Here is a 12,951-nt window from a genome sequence, read left to right on the forward strand (position 1 = left end):
CTTCTTCTCAAGAACCACTGGGCCAATTTTGTCAAATTCTAAATTGTTCACATCAGGGCGGGGCCACAATGGGGAATCAAAGTTTTAGATAGAAATATATAGGAAAAATAGAGAAACACATGCTGGTATTGATTCTAAATTGTTCAAATAATGACCCCCGGGGGAAGGGCGGGGCCACAATGGGGAACCAAAGTTTAATATAGAAATATATAGGAAAAATCTTTGAAAATCTTCTTCTCAGGAACCACTGGGCCAGAAAAGCTGAAACTTATGTGGAGGCATCCTGGTATAATGTAGATTCTAAATTGTTCAAATCTTGACCCCAGGGGGAAGGGCGGGGCCACAATGGGGAATCAAAGTTTAATATAGAAATATATAGGAAAAATCTTCTCAAGAGGGAGTGGGCCAGAAAAGCTGAAGCTTATGTGGAAGCATCCTGGGGTAGTGTAGATTCTAAATTGTAGGATTCATGACCCCCGGGGGAAGGGCAGGGCCATTTACAGTTTTACATAGAAATATATGAAAAATCTTTGAAAATCTTCTTCTCTGGAACCACTGGGCCAAAAAAGCTGAAACATATGTGCCCATGGAAGGAATGGGGTAGTGTAGATTTCAAAATGTCTAAATTATGACAGTGGGGTAGGGTGGGGATGCATTATGTATGTAAAATTTCATTTTAGTTTTTAACACTTGATGTTTCATTTTAGTTTTAATGATCAATTTTACTTTCACATTTTTGTACAGATGTTCTAGATTCTATGTCTCAAACCTTACACATAAACCCAAAATGACTAAGTCAATAGAAATAAAAATAACACCTGTAAAATGCAGAAAAATTACCAAATAAAGTTGAAAATACCAGGTACACACCTTCATATGGTGAATAATAAGTACAAATTTTCAGACAAATCCTCACAAGTTTCTGAGAAATGGTCCGGACACAGACATCTATAGACAGACAGACAGACTAGCTGATTCAAATATACCTAAACTCTGTTTGCGGGGGTATAATTTAATTTATTATAGAATTACAAACTTTTGTAGTTGCCTGCATGGTGCAATGGTTAGAGCGTGTGACCTAGAGTTGCAAAGTAATGTTCGAATCCCGCTGTGGGACTTGGAGATCAGTCTATCAGATAAGATCATATAAACTGAGTTCCGGTGTCCCACTAGGAGCTGGCACAAAAAAAATTCCTCCCTGCTCAATGGCTTTGAGTGCAAGTGGTGGCATCTCCGTATTCATGAGTGAAAAATTCTCGAGAAGGCCGTTAAAACAACAAACATTTGTGAAGAGTGATGCCCCTTCACTCCCACCAAGTCAATCACAACACTTCATGTCTACATATTGATCTGTGCTAAAAATTACCATTTTTTTTTTATATTGAAATAATAACAGGAACAAAAAGAAAATAATTCTTTATTTCTTTGTTCTATTTTGTATAATAAGCATGGTGAGAATATATATTATAAGAATGGAATGGCAAATTTTAGCACTCTTTAGTAGGCTTCTCATCATAACATATAAACATTTACATCACTTTTAATCTAACGTAAAAGTATAACCTAAACCCTTCCATTAACAACAGTCCATCAGAAATCAGTTGTATTTGAGTTCTACTAAAATTCCCAAACTCTCGGGTCATTTTATGAATAGACTTTTAGGGTTCATAGCCTTTTTAAAAAAAAAACATACAAAATTGCGTATAAAAGGAATCAGAAATCTGTTGATTGATCATTCTTTTGTGTGATTGTTCCTCAATTTTTTTTTTGTACAGTGAACCGGTACTATAGAGACTGTTCATCTATTGTGTGCAAATGTGAACTCTTTCGTTTTGGGAGGGAAAAAAATCCAGATTGATTGTTAGTCAATATTATGCAAACTGCTATCTATGAGATTGTCATTTGAAATCCAAAGATTTAAAAAATATTAATATCAATTAAGATAAACTAAATTCTATGATTTTTTTACAAAATTTTCTAGGGATTAATCATCTACTAAATCAAGTTTTACTGAATCATGCCAATAAAATCTTGACATTATTTAAAGCAACTAAATGCATGCTACAGAATTAGACTTTCTAAATGTAATAAAATTTCACCATCACCTATTGAAAACTAAAATAAGACTAAATGTATAGTTTTCTGCTGATATCTAATATCTATTTGTGAAATATAATAAGTTTGAATTCCAAGGAACCTTTATATACAATGGGCGAAATAGATGCTTTGCATAAACTGTACACTTTATAATCATTCCAATACACATAGTTAACATCACAGACTGTTTTTGAGATAAAATCAACTAAGAGCTCCAATGGTAAAACAAATCATTTGGTTTAAAACACAACATGCATTTGGAATCAAAGTCCTAATGATTCATCAATCTTCAATCCTCTTGCTTTCCAAGAAAAATATTCCCCAAAATAAAAAACATGTAATAAACTAAATATCTCAAAAAATGCACTTTCATCTACAATGAAGCGCATTGAAGTGGTAAAATTTTCCGTTTGGATGAATGTTTTGAACGTCAATTATTACAGAATGACACGCCCATACAAGAAATATTCGTGGTAATGTTTTAGGACACCCCACTCTTTACAAAAAGCAACATCAGTTTCACTGAAATCGAGATTTTTAAAGTTATAAGAGAGATTTAGAGAGTTCCACCTTCTATAAAACAAGTATTGCAACGAATTTGTACATAATTATGAATTTATCTGTTTATTGGAGTTTCCATAACACATGTATTGGTCGAACACGTGCGTACTCTGTGTTTATGTAGACCGTCAATTTGATTGGATATTATATTTTTAGAATACCTGTTCTACAGGTATTCCAATGAACCATGCGACCGATTTTTACTTTCTAAAGAAATGGGCGTCATTGTATGACAATCAACGTTCTAAAGATAGCTCAAAACGTTCCATTCCAACGGGAAATTTTACCACTTCAATGCGCTTCATTGTAATTCCAAGTTCTTATATACATACAATTAAGGCATTCATACAATTGGCAGTAAAAGAAAGAAATGCTGTTATGATAAAACATAAGGTTTGTATATTTATATTAACAACTGCTATACCTCAAAGTTAAAAGATAAAATTTATTTTGATTTTTACAAAAAATACATTTACAATAAAAAGCACTGGTTTTGAATCAGCATTTTCTAACTCAAGGTTGGGAAGCTTTTGTTGGGTATAAAATCATTAAAATTTTATATATTTAAAAAAGTGCATTTCCAGGCATACACAGTACATTTCAGAAAATGGTATAAAATTATAGCAAGCTTTAAAAAGAAATTTGCACCAAAATCTTGGACACTGGGCTTCACATTCCACAACAACCTCTAGCTTTTCCAACCAGCTTGTTTCTCAAACTAGCATTTGTAGAAACATAAAAAATATAGAAATCTGTGCAAAATATAATGAACTATATAGCTAATAGGCACATACATTAATATGAATATATATTTTGTAATCATGTGGTGTAAACAAAAATATTTTAGGCTTTCAGCTTTTTGCTTCACTTGTCTTTGGTTTTCTGGTTTTGTACAGTCTATAACTACACATTGCTTGGCTATACCAAACCATACTACTATAATGCACCGCCTAATCCAGCAACAATAGTTTATCTTTTAAGTGTCCATTTCATGACTATCACATCATCAATTTATCTATCATATAGTCAGGAGTCAGTCTCCATCTGACGGATAATTTCATCCAGTTTCTTGCCGAACTGAAGTCCACTTGTCTCGGGACCTTCATCCAAATCCTCAATGATCTGAAACACAATCAACAAAACACACATAATAAAATTTTTTGGATCCACTCCTTCATTAAATACTGCAAACCAACTCTTATTTGTGTGCCAGAAATATTTGCCAGTTTTGCTACTTATTTTGATTCATGAATATTAATTGATTGCCATGAAATATTGATTTTTGATTTGTAATTGAAGAGGATGTTTCCTCAGTCATGAAAATTAATCTAAAATAAAAGATGACACGGATATACAGTAGTTGATTTACAGCTATGTTGTTTATAGATGTATAAATACATTTAATCATACTGTAGATCACTAAATTTTCGCGACACCTTATTTTCGCGAGATAGTCATTGACTCTTGATTAGCGAGACAAAATTTTCACGAATTGTGGTTATTGCTGTATATAATCTTAAGAAATACTATTATACGCGAGAATTAAAATTTCGCGAGCACACTGTCTCGCGTAATTACGCGAAAATAAAGTTCTCGCGAATAAAAAGTGATTTACAGTAGATAAGAAGTCTAGACTACAAACGCACCTCCTCCATGTATTGCTGAACAAACTTGTACAGCTTCTGTAGAGCGGCGGGTTTAGAGAACTTCAGATGTTCCTGCTGTAACTGTGAATAAAAGAGGAGTCATCATAGGTGTTCAAGCTTAAAAGCCAAAAAATTAACAACAACGGCTTAGAGATAAATAAAACGAAACACAAAGACAAATTTCAGAATCAAAAGAATTCCTACATTAATAAATCTTTGGACTTGTATGTCAAACCTCATTATCTCAAACTCAATGGCTGCAGAGTTTGAGACTCTTAAGTTCAACTGCATGTTAGAAAAAATAGGGTATGAAAAAAATGCAATTAAATGATAGCAAGCAGAGGTGTTTACAGTAATGGGGCAGAATAAATTTCTACTGACTGTATTAAGTCTGGACATTTCGTTCCAGAAATCCGCATCTGTTACAGCAGCCTTGTTAGCCAGAGCCTTGTAAAACTGTTCCGTTCTCTTCTGGTAATGTGGAACTTCCTGGGCAAACAGCAGCTTTTGTAGGGAGGAATCCTGAACAATATAATCATATCAATATTATATTTTCAATAGGTAGTGTCAAAATGAAAGTGAAAGTGAACCTTGATAGTTTATCTGTATAAAAAGAAAATTTTCTCCCAAATTAAATCTGAAACAAATCAAAAAAGATTGATAAATTTTTCCACCATATCCAGATTTCAGAAACACAGATACCAAGTTTAAACAAAGCATGTGCATAAAAAACAAATACCAAAATGCTTGTCTGACCTTGCTGATCTTGGTGGAATGGAAACAGTCGATGAAGACCTGCTTGATAACATCCAGACATGGCTCCACATGCTTGACTTTCTGAATGTCAAACAGAAACTCCGGACGGACTAGCAGCGTGGCCCACACCCTCATGGCGTAGCTAGGTGATAAAATAGAGGTTACAGTACATTACCTCTCTAAAGCAATGCTCCAGGTGGCATTGTAATACCAAAGCATTTAATATGTATTAGAAATATAGTAATCTGTTCTCCAAATTTTATGAGTGGTTTACTCTCTAGGATGTGTAACTATAATTGTAGATTTAAAGCAAATAAAAAAAATATTTTTAATTAAAAGAATAAATAATTATAAAAGGCAAGAAGCAATTTATATATCTTAAATTCAAATGGAAAATATAATTCAGAATATTTTGGGAAGGATTTCCAATTCCAAGGAGTGGGAAATTTGCTTTCAAAAACTAGAAACATTCTACTGTTTTTTAATATGTATGTATATGGGGCTTAATTCTATAGGTTTTGGAATATGTAATTTGGTGAGAATTTATGCACTGGTAAAAAAAAAACTCAAGGGTCACAATGCTCACCTAGCTGACTCAATATTCTCTAACCGATAAATTGACATGTATTAACATCTCCAAAATAAAAATTCATGCCTTGTACTATTTTAATTTATAAAGATTGAGGTTTTAAATTTGTAGACTTTCATATTCTTTGGAATGTCTTTGAATTTAATTTTTTTTTTTTTTTTTTTGGAAAAGGCATTTAAAGTAATCCGATTCTCAGGTTTATAAAATTACCAGTTAAGAAATAAAAAATACTCATAAAAGTATCCCTGAATCCACAAAGTTAAGTACATTTATCCACAGTATTTCTTTGAAGCTAAAGATTAAACTTAATCATATTATATAGGGAAAATTGTCAAATCTCCAATATTTTTGCAGAAAAAGCGGATTGGAATATCAGCAAAGCATTTTCTGATTACAAATGGATCAACAAATATATTTTAGGTTATAAAACGATAGATATCCAGGCATTCAGAGAAATTGTCATGATTTTTATACTTATTTGGTATATTTGTCTTCTATTTCTAACATATATTCTATAATACATAGTGTAAAAGGCTATTGCTATCATTGCAAGACACCATAAATCACTTCTTATTTCATGTTATGCTCATAAGCATTGGTATCTAAGGCTGGATTCAAGAAAATCATATTTCTCTAAAACTGTATTATTTTTTCCTTTTATAGGATACAAATGTAAATTTTTATAAGACCTTTTCTAAGACTTCCAAAATCATTTTCAAGCTTCATTTAGATGCATTTCAAATTAAATATTAATTTTTGGATTTATATTCTTAATACTTTTTATGCTAGTGACCTTGAACTTGCCCATATGAACTTGGGTCAGGATCATGACCCACCCATGTCTTATGTAATTTTGTATCATATTTACAGAGTATTAATTTCTTTTTACCCTCTTAGGTCAAGGCCCCAGTTTTTCATGATAAATTGGACATTTTATGTTCTCTAAATAAGATATGGCAAGGACAGATATTAATTAAACATTTTTCAAACAAGGGCCTAGAACTTGACCCGGAATCAAGATTGTATCCCATCTTCACAGCATTAAACAATTTATGTGTGAGATATGAACACCCAATTTTTATTAATTAGGAAGAAGGGCACATATTTATTAATAAATTTTCTACCTCAGAATGACCTTGAATCTTTGAAACATCATCAGGTCATAAAAAAGCTTTGTACCAACATTTTATCTTCATTTGAAAAAAAATTTCTTCTCTTCACCCAAAGATACCTTGTGGCAATTGCAAGTTTGGTTAAAATTTGAAATGTGGTTTTGGAGATGAGGATAAAAATAGGGAGGGGGGGGAATTACAGATTTTACCCAACAGACATGATCTGGACTCCCTTTAATCAGAAACTACTCATTTGAGCATTTGGCTAAAAATGTTAGCTATGAAAAAAATACAATCAAGCAAGCCATTCTTTGCTATATGTTTTTTTTTTAAAAAATTATCAATGAATCAGATCTCTGTCTTTGAGGTATTGAAATTACACTTAAGACAGGTAATTTGTTTCAAGCCACCACAAAAATTGCAAGAATTTGGTTTTTTTTTTCTTAAAATTCATCCAAAAACTAAAAAGTCATAATTTTCCTACATACATGCAAGCAACTAACTCAAGTATACATTTCCAGCATTTATAATAAATGTTATATGCTTAACACCCATGCCCATTTTTTGCTATTAAATAAAGGTCCAAGACTCAGTATAAGAGTGTGTCATCATTAAATGAATTTTAAATCATTATATCACTTTCACTTTAAAATCAAAGTGTAGCAGTACTATATTCAATATTGTGCAAAATCATATAAAAACTTTTAGCTATAGTGAGCAGCTATATAAATTTTTGAAAATGTATTAATTGTGATGTCCAAGATAGTAAATTAAGTTTTATTATTTCCCCACTGTGTGCTAGCTGTTTCCATTTCTAAATACACTCTCTGTGTAACATCAAACAATTGATTTGGCTGTGGTTAAAGCAATGAAGAAGTTTGAATTTGATAAATGTAGTGCTTCCATTACCAAGAAATTTTAAATAAAAAATCAAAACTCTTCTAAAAATCCTTTAGATTAAATGAAAAAGATAATTGCATTTCATATTGCAGTACAGATCTGCACAAAGAAAAACGAGGCACAAAATCTGCTTGTACAGTATAAATACATGTAGCCATGCAAAATATATCATTTGTTGAAAGTCATGCAGTAAATATCATGCTTTATTGAGTACTTATAAACTTAGCTGATGTTTCTAAAAAAATTTCATTACAAAGAAAAGGATTTTTTTTTCAAATGTATTATAGGCAATCATTTTTGAAATTACATTTACTGTTGAGGACACACAAACATGATGGTTAACTTCAAAGTTGGATGACTGGTTATTTCAAATTCATTATAAAAATATATTTAAAGACTGAATTTTATACATACAAAATTATTACTCCTTCAACAGGGCTTTCAAAATTTGCTGGTACATTGTACTTTTACCCAGCTGAAATCTGGTCAAATAATATTCAGTGAAGAGAAATGTGATGAAATTCTAATTAAATTGTACCTACATGGTATATCATTTTTCTGTAAAAGTTCTCACATTCCAAACCTTTTTTGAAAGCCCTTTTTCCTTACCAATCCTTGATTTCTTTATCAATGAATTAAAGGGAAACTTTTATTGAATTTCATTATTCATAACTTTAATGACAAAAACTTAAAATAAAATAACCATGTAAAAATAAGTGCAAGATCCATTGAAAATTATCATTTTGAATTAAGTTTCAACCATAATATTGTCACACTTTACTACTACGTTATATACTTCCCTTGTGGCACAAACATTGCTACACAATCCAGCAACAAAACAGACATCCAGACAGGGGGAGGTAACAGAAACAGCCAGTGTCTCCATGGCAACACAGCCATGGCAACCAATCACAGTGGTGGCATTCCATATTTGAATATATCAGAGAAAACTGACTACTAAGCCTAGCAGTGAAGCATGCTTTACAAGAGAGTGATGATCATCCAAACATACACTAGAGAAACTCTCTAATCCACACACCACATTCTTATGAGCCATTCTACATTATTGTATTGCGGTTAATTTTCTTTTTGTAACCACTTAATTTATATCTCTACCATATAACCACTTATGTATTTTTACCATATCTTTACCTTATAACCACTTTATGAATTAACCAAAATATAGAATAAATGGAAAGATCATGAACTACTAATCCTCCAAAATTATTTAATTGTTAAAAAGTGTTTGTTAATATTTGAATTTCAGAGATTTTGGAAACTTTTTGTTGATTTTAAAGACTGATACAAGTTCTTGTAGTACAAACACAGATATACATTTACAAATGTTTGACAAATTAACGCAACTGAAGTATCAAATTAACCAACATAATCAAGCCTCAATTTTTCATCATTCTTCAACATCTCCAAAATTCTTAGAAGAAAAAAGGGTACAAAGAAGGTCTCATTCTGCACAGAGTACATAGTTACATGCCATGAATAGTGTACGAGATTTTCTATAATTAGTATGATTATATGAACTGTACATGTTAGATGTTAATATGGAAATTTCAAAGTTAGTACCCTATCACCAAAATATTTACTCCATATACATGTTTAAAAATGTCTCCTATATGTTAACTCCAAAAGTCATAACCAGTCTTTGTGTGGTAAATGACAGAAAACAGAAGTTTTATATTCTCTCTTGTTTTTTTATCATATAGAGGTAAATACTACACAGTTTACACAAACAAAGCCGCCAAACAACACAGTCTTGCATATAGAACTACATTTTTTAAATGCAGGCTATTTAGTATCTGTATGACTTCTATATATATATATATATGTATTGTATGAAAATAAGATGTCCAAATAAAATTTTTATTAGGTTGATTATCATCAATTTCTTACATTTGCCAAACTGGAGTATATGGTTTGAAGTAGCGAATTTATTTTCTGCTTCCGTATCATATTCGTCAGAATATTATCACAAGACAGAAGAAAAGTAAGCCCAAATATTTGAGTTACACATTATGTATATATACAATGTAGGAAATTTGGGATACACATCAAGTTTTGTTTTGAACAAGTAGTTTTTTTTCCTAGAGGTTACATGGATCTAAGCGTACATCACATGAAGCTTTTAGACCAGAGGAATACATTAAGAAATATAAAATTGTTGTTTGGATTTTTTTCTCAGTTTCTTATTCAAACTCCTAAATTCCGACTCTGCTCATAATGACACCCACCTATCATTTTCAAAGGCAATGTGATCCACATTGGTTCACGTTTTATTTGACTTCAAACTTTTTTTCATACCCACACAAAAATTTGTTCTGACCTCTAGCCCCTCAGAGATTGTCTAGTGTTATTCTACCTTTCACTCTTCCAACACAGTAAAGTTTCTGGTTCAACACCATTCTTATTAGCCAGATTTTCCAATACTCCAAATAGGTAATGCACCACTAACGGAACTGTCTCATGGTTTAGTACACTGTCAAACACTTCCTTAATATTGTCCTGTAAGACTAGCTGAAAATCCCAAACACAGGGGTAAAAAAGGGAAAAAAAAATACAAAATATTAAAATCAAACATCTCAGATGGTACAACAGAAATAAAAAATAATTGCATACATGGGAAAATTTTATACATTTTTTTAAAAATAACATTTAAAATGGGGATGGCAGTTTGTAAATTAACTGTTGAATGATTCTTCAGTCAGCTAGAACAATGGTAACATGTTTACAAATTATTTCATCATTTGAAAGAAAAAAATTAAAAGTGTTTATTTCAATGCAATTCAAGAAAATTTTACTTCAAATTCATTATATATATAAATATATTTTAACAATCTGACTGATGAAAACTTTCGATTCGTATCATGGTGTTCGTAACTTACCAGCAAATCCTCTAGGTTGAGATAATAATTAAAATTTTCAATTCATTAGGAATTTGAGAATATTTACCAGTATTCTAAAATGACAATGAGAGAATTTCCCACCTTTGTATGCATCAGGTTTGTGATATGGCTGGTCTTCACCATGTCTTTGGGTTTTAAATGCTTCTCAGGTGACTCTTCCTCTTCCAGATTCTTGACCTGCATAGTTTGTATTAAAGAAGCTATCAAATATTTCTTATTTTTGTTGAAATCTTTTTTATTTATTAAAAAAAATATTTTGGCTTAAATATTTTGTAGCTATATACAGTATATTTATTTGTTCAAAATGATGCAACCAAGAAGTTTTCTTTTTTTATAGATGATTCAGAATCTATTGAATGGAATGAGTGAAAAGGTAAATTAAAAATCAAACCAAAATTGAACTAAAAACTTGCTTAATAAAGAAGTCATTTTTTAAGTTATGGAAAATTTATGCATTGTGAAACTAGAGAAAGAGCCTGCATCAAAAGGCAAAAACAAATTTTTTTGCAGAATTGACATCAAACAGACAGACTGATCACTAATGGGACTAGCAGATCAGGACCCTAAAGAGAAGATAAAGAAATTGTATAAATAATTTACCAAATGCCACCGTCTGAGGTTTTCAAGACTTCCAGTTGTTGAGACTGACTGAATTAGATGAACATTAGGAGGAATGGCTATGTCCACATCTGAGGGAGAACGTTGGTTTTCTGACATAAAAAAAAACATAATTCTCAATTTTATAATTCAATTCAGGTACTCTATGATCATAATACAACCCCCTTCACTCCATCCTCCAGAGGAGGAATTTTCTTACATAATTCAATTTAATTAAAACCTTTCATTTTTCTATTCTGGTTCTTTCCCCTGGGGCCATGTGTTAGAATATGATTTAAAATGTACTCTGCTTTGAAAGCATCCAAGAAAGGCTCTTCATTTGTATGAATTTAAATCCCTTTCACGTATTGATGCTTTGTTGCAGGTTTGAGAGAAACAAAGCCAGTGATTCATTAGGTCAAAAATGTGGAAAGTTTAAAAATATTAACATATTCAAACACATTTTTAAATTCAAAAATCCTACTCCAGCCTTTGGCTCAGGTGAGCTAAATATGTCACTTTTCACCAATATAAAAATCTGCCTAATTTTTGTTATACTAACCATAGGGATCTTCCTCATCATCAGGGGAGAATTTGTACAATAAGGCCATACGACTGCCGTCCATCACATTGTAGTGCTGCAGTGTGTTAAGGCGAACCATGCCGTCTTCTCTCTCACTTGTCTGGTCAATGTTGCTCAGAGTAAGACGCCCACTCTTGCCAGCCAGCCATTCTACATAAAAAAATATCACATTAGTTTGTACATATAACAAAGGATGAGAAGAGAAGCCATTGCCATCAGACCAAAACTGTAGAAGGAGTAGCGTTTTAAAGGAATTTCACAGAAAATTCTATTTTTAGTAACCATGACAACACCGTTCATCAAAATCGGAAACCGATGCACAGTTTTATGTATCTTAGTGTAGTCTACTTGTGTGCCAAGTTATTTTAAACCCAGACCAAATCTGTACAAAGAGTAGCGTTTTAAAGGAATTTCATAGAAAATTCTATTTTTAGTAACCATGTCAAAACTGCATGTTCATCGAAATCAAAATCCAATGCTCTATTTTATGTATCTTTGTGTAGTATACTTGTATGCTGAGTAATATTGAAATCAGACCAAAACTGTAAAAGAAGTAGCGTTTTAAAGGAATTTCATAGAAATTTCTATTTTTAGAAACCAAGGCCACACCGTTCACCGAAATCAAAATCCGATGCTCTATTTTATGTATCTTAATGTAGTCTACTTGTGTGCCAAGTTATATTGAAATCAGACCAAAACTGTAGAAGGAGTAAGAAAAATTTTGATAAACTTCTTGTGTTTGAACTTATAACCATGCTTAGTGTGAATCTGTTCTTCAACAACCAGATACAGCCATATCTGCAAATATACTTTGATTAGATAAGTTCATTTCAGCAGCATTTGGTTCAGGTGAGCTAAAAAGTACTTTATACCTAAATCCACTTCGTCTATGGTTGGCATTTCTGAGGCCGGTTTGTTCTTGTATATTTGGTAGAGGCACTTGCTTTTAACTTGGTTGATTGTATCACAGTCCAGTACCTCACAAGTGTACAAGTTACCATTGGCATTTAAGTCAATCTCAAGTTTCTAAAACACAAGTGTACAAATTACATTGCTATTCTAGTACTAGTCAACCTCAAGTTTCTAAAACAGAAAAAAATAAAGGTTATGAGTCACAAAAAATGTCTTTGGTATTGCCTATAAACTATTTCTTTTGAAGTAATCATCATGTTTAACTGTAAATTAAAGTTTA

At 31.7% G+C, this 12,951-nt stretch overlaps 1 protein-coding gene across 2 annotated transcripts in view; it reads right to left on the reverse strand.

The window, feature by feature from the left end:
* Positions 1-1,400: 1,400 nt before the first annotated feature.
* LOC134263637 (plexin-A2-like) overlaps positions 1,401-12,951 on the reverse strand; it is a 62,113-nt gene continuing 50,562 nt past the window's right edge. For both annotated transcript variants that reach the window (XM_062746012.1, XM_062746021.1), the window contains exons 29-38: positions 12,632-12,785; positions 11,739-11,909; positions 11,180-11,289; positions 10,661-10,756; positions 10,036-10,190; positions 5,061-5,202; positions 4,686-4,826; positions 4,305-4,385; positions 2,946-3,780; positions 1,401-2,450 (exon numbers count right to left, since the gene is read on the reverse strand). In XM_062746012.1, coding sequence (XP_062601996.1) covers positions 3,685-3,780; positions 4,305-4,385; positions 4,686-4,826; positions 5,061-5,202; positions 10,036-10,190; positions 10,661-10,756; positions 11,180-11,289; positions 11,739-11,909; positions 12,632-12,785 — 1,146 coding nt within the window. In that variant the 3' untranslated portion in view covers positions 1,401-2,450; positions 2,946-3,684. The remainder of the gene's footprint in view (positions 2,451-2,945; positions 3,781-4,304; positions 4,386-4,685; positions 4,827-5,060; positions 5,203-10,035; positions 10,191-10,660; positions 10,757-11,179; positions 11,290-11,738; positions 11,910-12,631; positions 12,786-12,951) is intronic.

The sequence above is a fragment of the Saccostrea cucullata genome, unplaced genomic scaffold (assembly GCF_032062105.1).
Source record: "Saccostrea cucullata isolate Sc308-1 unplaced genomic scaffold, CSIRO_AGI_Scuc_v1 ctg727, whole genome shotgun sequence".
In the NCBI taxonomy this organism is placed as follows: domain Eukaryota; kingdom Metazoa; phylum Mollusca; class Bivalvia; order Ostreida; family Ostreidae; genus Saccostrea; species Saccostrea cuccullata.